The 6,670-nt window shown below is 35.4% G+C and overlaps 1 protein-coding gene across 1 annotated transcript; it reads right to left on the reverse strand.

Moving 5' to 3' along the window:
• Positions 1–974: 974 nt before the first annotated feature.
• Positions 975–1,514, reverse strand: LOC138875930 (uncharacterized). The gene has a single exon (XM_070154808.1). It carries the CDS (start codon positions 1,512–1,514, stop codon positions 975–977), a length of 540 nt encoding a protein of 179 aa, XP_070010909.1.
• Between the last annotated feature and the right edge of the window lie 5,156 nt (positions 1,515–6,670).

Raw genomic sequence — 6,670 nt, forward strand, 5'->3', positions numbered from 1 at the left:
GTGGTAACTTCTTTTTTCTTTGGTATCAGAACTAGGTTTGTGTGTGTTACACACTTGGGTAGCTCATGACCATTGAAAAGAGCCCTCACCATGTCGTACAGGTCATCCCCTATTAAGTCCCAACAAGAATGATAAAATTTTCCTGTCATACCATCTGGCCCTCCTGTACTATCACCATTAAGTCCAAGTACTGCCACTTGAACCTCCTCTTTTGTTGGTTGCTTAATCAATTCTACATTCTGCTCAGTGTTAATCAGATTAGGAACATGCTCTACGATATCAAATGATGAAGGATTAGATGCTTCTGTGAACTGTTCCTCGTAGAATTTGATAGCCTCTTCTGCAATTTCTTGTTCTTCTTCAATCCAGGTTCCTCCACTGTTTTGAATTCTTTTAAGCTGAAGTCTCTTCCTCCTACCTCTCATTTGTGCGTGGAAGAACTTTGTGTTCCTATCCCCTTCCTTGAACCAAGTCATGCCTGCCTTTTGTTGCCAATATTTCTCCTCTAGTGCAAGACATTTAATCAATTCTGCCTGAACCTTTTGGAGTCTTTCCCTGTTCATCCCTGTAGGATTTGCTTCAAATTCTGCTTCATGAACCATCACTACCTCCTCCATACTTGCTATCTTTTGGAAAATATCTCCAAATGTAGCCTTACTCCACAATGAAAGGGTTTTCTTTAATTTTTTTAACTTGTGATTAAAAAGAATATAAGGATTTGCACTGAAATCAGCAGACCAGTTCTCTTTCACCACATCTTTAAAAGTCGCATGTTCCACCCAAAAATTCAAGAACTTGAAAGGTTTTTTTATAGGTGGAGTCTCAATATCACACTTCAGATCCATCGGACTATGATCAGACCCAGTCTTTGACAAATGCTGCACCTCTATTCCTGGAAATGTTTGTTGGAACTCAACATTTGCCAAACATCTATCTAGTCTTTTGAATATACAGTCTTCCTCTGCTTTCCCATTTCACCATGTAAATATGCTGCCTTTAAATCCAAGGTTGAAAAGATTGCAAGTGTTGATGCAGTGTCGAAAATCATCAATTTCATTCAATGACACAGGTAACCCACCAAACTTCTCTTCTTCTTCCCATATTACATTGAAATCACCTCCTACAAGCCATGGTGCTTCCATATCCCTTGCCATTGCATATAATGAATCCCATAATTCTATCTTCTTAATTGCATCACATTTTGCGTATATCAATGTTAAGACAAACTCCACATGCGATTCAGTATGAAACAATCTTAGTGTTAATTGTTGCACCATATTGTACATAACAGTTACCTCAAATACCTCATCTATAAAAGCCCAGATCTTATTGGAAACATTTGAAATTGCCTGTGCAAGTCTTATCTTGTTTCTGTACCTTTTCAGTTTTTTTGCTTGTTGCTTTGGCTCCATTAATCCTACAAAATCATAGTGCTTTTGCCTATGCATTTTTGTCAACCTTTCAAAGGCCTGCTGTGTGTTGACTGACCTTATATTCCAAATGAGAGCATTCATCATTGATTGCTGGATTTAGTTATCGTTCTCCTTGTGTGCACCCCAGCTTTTGGTGCTGCAAAATTATCTTTTTGTTGCTTCTTCTTTCCTTTTGCTGCTGATTTTGCCTTTTCCACTTGTGTAGGTGATAAGTCACCTTTCCTTGCAGCATTCATAAGGTGTTGGGTAGTTGATTCTTGATCCATGTCGTATCCTGATTTACCTGGTTCTTCTCCTTCTTTATTGTCTTCCTTCCCTCCTGATGTAGCTCCAAATGAATTTTTTTTAGGGACCATTGCTTTCTCTTTGTCTCCTTTAAACAACTGCAACTGGTTTTTCTCCAATGTAACAGTAATATTTACTATTTCTATTTTTTGTTTTGGTTGTTTCTCCTTCTCTGTTGTGTTGTGTCCTTGTGGGTCTTCTTGTGATTTTTGAAGTTGATCATCTTCTGTTCCTCCAGGATCATTTACCTCTGGGCCTCTTCCTTCATAGTTACTAATTTCTGCGACTTCTGCTGTCTGAAAATTATTGATGTGCTCAACATTTTCTGATCCTTCCTTTATTAAATAATTACCAGTTGTATTGGTGTCATTAGCATGGATCTCTCCATTTACACTTTGCTCATCTTCTTCTTTGTCATTCTCATTTGGTTCCTCATCAGCTTGTGCTCCTAGTGGTACTTCGTTCTCCTCTGAATCGTATTCCCTTTGTGCCTCCCATAGCCTGCCTCCACATTCTTGCACTCTTTCTTTAAATGTAGACGATTTTGACCCTTCTGCTTGAGACTTCGGATTTTTATTAAGTACCTTGTTCACTAATGTAACTTGTGATGGGATTTCCTTGCATGGTTTATCGATCTTAACTATTCCTTCTCCTGTTTTATCCTTGAAGCTTCTTTCTACCCATTGTACGGTATCGTTTTTTGCTTTTGATGCCTCCTTTCCATTGACTAGACCATTAGTCGAACTAATCCCCGATGAGTTAAGATGAAAAGCTTGTGCTGCTGGATTTAACTTTCCCTCATTATTGACCATATTTTTTGGTTTTTGCTTTGTAGATGCTTGGTTATGAAGTGCTGAACTATTTGTTGCTACATTAGCTGCCACCATTGCCAATTGATTAACAGGTTCTTCCTCTTCATCCATCCCTTGTAATATTGCAAACTTGTTAGCTACTTGAACATGATCGTTATCTTCATTGTCTACTGCCACCAAATCCTTACCACTGTTGCTATGTGCTTCTACTTGTCTCTCTACAGTGCTTGTACCCTCCTTGTTCTTATTGTTTTCCAACTGCTTAGCTGGTGCCATCTCCATTCCATTATTAGTGAGACTAGTATTTGGATTTACCACATTTCTAACTCTGTTGTCCTTCACTTCCTTCCATTGCTCTTTTGCTGTAACATTCACATTACCCACGACCTTTCCAATAGATAACATCATTATAGGGTGTGAGTTCCCTATGTCCTGTTTCTTAGCTGTATCTGCTTGGTTATCATTCTCCTTCTCCACATATAGTTCAGGGTGTATCCTCCAGCATTCAAATTGATCATGCCCTTGCAGTTTACAATGTCTGCAATATTTAGGCAGCATGTCATATTGAATTCTCACCCATTCAGTTCTTGTTGTTCCTTTAGCTTCGTTGACTATGTCCATCCTCACTTTTTTAGGCAGATCTGCAAGTAAGTCAACTAGTACCTTCACCCTAGCACAACTAGGTCTAGTTTTATTAATTGTTGCCATGTCTAGATGCATAGGTTTACCTACTGCTGAGGCTAGAGAAAATAGACATTCCTTCACAAAAAAGGTTGGCAATAGACCTGAGAATGAAATCCAAGCCATTGCCTTGGGTGTTTCTTCATCTGCTCTAAACTTTGAGTCGTAAATCAATGGCCTAAGCTGATATTGATAGCCATCCATGTCCTTTATGTAATGAGTTTTTGATGAGAAATGTAGATAGTCCTGCCTTAACGTCATTCTAATTAAAATGTGCCTATCCCTTAGAAATCCAATGTTACACTCACCTTTAATTCCACATTGAATTGGTATTAACTCACGCAGTTGTTGAATTTCTAGGCTTCCATAAGAACATTTACCAACTATTGCATATTGTAATCCTTCGATGATATCCATCCTTTCTACATCTGCTTCTGTGAACTGAATAACATGTTCTCCATTCAATATTGTAGGTGGACGAATAGGAATTGGCTCAACTTCCTGTTGCTCCTGTATTGCAGCATTTAAAGTGCAAGGTTTCAGTAATTTGGAGTAATCCATCGGCTGTTTGTTGGTATTTGTGTTCCCTGATGTTTGTGCAATGTTTGGAGGAGGTTGTTTAGGCAGCGCAACCTCCAAATGTGGTTGGCCACCTGCCTGTGTGTCCATTACAGTTGAAATTGTTTAGCACTTTACTTACATGACACAGGTGCAACAACTTTGCAAGAAAACAATGCTACTGTAATTCGAATTAGCTTCAAGTTATTTACTGCTTATGGCTGTGAATCCAATTTCACAGTCCAAATTGTAAAAAACTGTAAATTCAATTTAAAATAAAGCTTAGAATTCAAACCAATCTTAAAAGAGAACAGAACACTTTCACGTTATCAAAACAAGCTGTTGTGCTGAAAAGTAGCGCTGGAATTAGCTGAATCGCTGAAATTGAATGAAGAAGACTGTCTGCTACAGTAACTCGTAAAAATGAAATTAAGATCTACAAAAATTGACTATAGATCTGAAGTTGAAACCAATTGGGTATTATTCGTAAGGAGATTATGTATCTTTTGACACCAAGTTTGGTTAATTCCACCACCGGCTGCCGGAGTTATGACCGGAAAATAATGACGAAATTACTATTCTTTCTCTTCCTAGAGAGAAGAAATTACTATTCCTTCTCGTTGGGATTCTTCGTCCTCCTCCTTCTCCTCCTTCGTTTTCTTCTTTTTCTTCTTCTTCTTTCTTCTGCTGTTGTTGGTACTGCTATGAAACCTCAGTTCATGGGATGATTTCCATAAGTATGTTTATCATATTATTTAAAAACAAATTATAAATAATTATGTAAGTTAGTAGACAATAACTTGTGAATATTTCCACTTACGGAAAGTTTAAGGTCACACTTAATGATTCTTTTCATGATAATTATGTTCTTTTCACGTTATTGTTTCCAACATTTATGATTTAGATATTGTTGGCAATATAATTATTTATCTAGTATGTTAGAAAGCTTTTTCAAAAATTTCAGCTTATATAGTGCTGAAGTTTTTACAAATGAACTAAATAACTTCAGCATCTTCTGCTGAAGTTTTTGAAAAAGCTTAATGACAAAACTAATGAATCCAGGACAAAAAAAACTTCAGCAAATAGAGAACAAAACTGCAGCTACTATGCTTAAGATCAGCAATTACAAACAAAAACTTCAGCAAATAGAGAACAAAACTTCAGCTACTATGCTTAAATTCAGCAATTACAAACAAAAACTTCAACACACTTGGTTCAGCAATTTTTGCCACTTCATGCCCGTCTACTAGAATGCTGAGTTTTACGTGATTGCCTTTGCTACTTTAAGCCTGTATGTTGAAGTTATGCGAAAAAGTGGGTACGCTTGCAATTTTTTTTGCAAAGCGGGCACAAGTTAAAACGTGACCCAAAAAGCGGGTATAGATGAATACCCCGCTTTGATCCAAGATTGGGATGATCTTGGTAAATAGCCAAGTTTTAGGTCGGCTATGAGAGTTTAGCCATATTTTAAAATATATTAGCAAACTAGTTAATTATTCATGCAAAAATATATGTCTAAACAAAATATTCCTATCTAAATCACGGAACAACTTCAAAAATGGTTACAGGACTTCGAATATTTATAAGTTCAAAATTCAGTAATTGTTCCTAGAGCATGAATGACCTAAAGTAGCAACTCTTAATTGTTGAACTATTATGTGAATTCAAAAAATTTGAACTATTCCTGAATATTTCACTAATAAATATTCAAAAACGAATAACTTTTCAGGGATTTTATATTTAAAGGTTAAAAATTGTTGATGTATAATGTGAATTTCAAAATCATGAATCGTTCCTGAATTTTTTCTGGATTTTGCACTAGTAAAGGTTTTTGAATTTTATATTTAAACGTTAAAAATTGCTGAGGCATAATGTGAATTAAAAAATCATGAATTATTCCTAGATTTTTCTATATTTTACACTAGTAAAGGTTCAAAAATCAATAATTTTTCCTGAATTTTGTATTTAAAGGTTAAATATTGTTAAGTATAATGTGAACTCAAAACCATAAATTATTTTTGAATTTTCCTAGATTTTACACTAATAAAAGTTCAAAAACCAGGAATGCTTCATGAATTTTGTACTAGTAAAGATTCAAAAATTAGGAATCATTCCTAGGTTTGAAAATTCAGCAAATTTTTGATTTCCAGCATAGTTTACTGGGGTTTCATTTGTCAAAGTTTTGAACTCCAGTATCGATTACTATAACAATTTAACTAGAGTTATGTGTTTTAGCTGGGGCAAACATGATATGATTCTTTGAGTTAACAAAGAACCAACCGACCTGGATCAAGATCTTGAAATAAAAATGTAGTTTGTGGGCCGGTTTCAAGAAATAGTGTATCTCAAGTTTTAGGACTCGGAATATGATGATTCAAAAATGAGGTGAAAGAATTTGAACTATAATAAAGACTATTTACTCGTTCAAAACAAGTAAATATTGATGTTGCACCAGTTCAATGAAAGTTATGATTCTATGATATCAAAAGAACGATGAAGATCAAGAAACATATTATTGAAAGATCAAGAACTAAACAAGTTCCTAAAGTTGTTACTTGGAATCAATTAACATGATAAAGAAACACCACACACAATTGAAAACAAGATAAAGACTATCACCACCTTGCTTGGAACCAAAAACAAGGATAAAGAAGACAAAATAGAGAAAAATACTCTATTGTAAAACTAGGGCAAGCCTCAACAACGTGAATTTCATTCTACAAGGCATGAGAACCCTTTATATAGGCCTAGGATCTCTTATTTGGTGCCTATTCTAATAAGGAAATATAATATCTAAAGACAAGGAAAGTAAAATCCCTATTCTACAAGGAAAAGAAACTAGAATCCTACTAAAAGGAAAATTCTTATTCTAAAAGGAATAAAATAAATCTTATTTTTAAT

Source organism: Nicotiana sylvestris, chromosome 8 (genome assembly GCF_000393655.2).
Source record: "Nicotiana sylvestris chromosome 8, ASM39365v2, whole genome shotgun sequence".
NCBI lineage: Eukaryota > Viridiplantae > Streptophyta > Magnoliopsida > Solanales > Solanaceae > Nicotiana > Nicotiana sylvestris.

What these genes read in the sequence shown, in the direction of transcription:
- LOC138875930 (XM_070154808.1), bottom strand. Translation starts at nt 1,514, where the DNA reads ATGAATGCTCTCATTTGGAATATAAGGTCAGTCAACACACAGCAGGCC.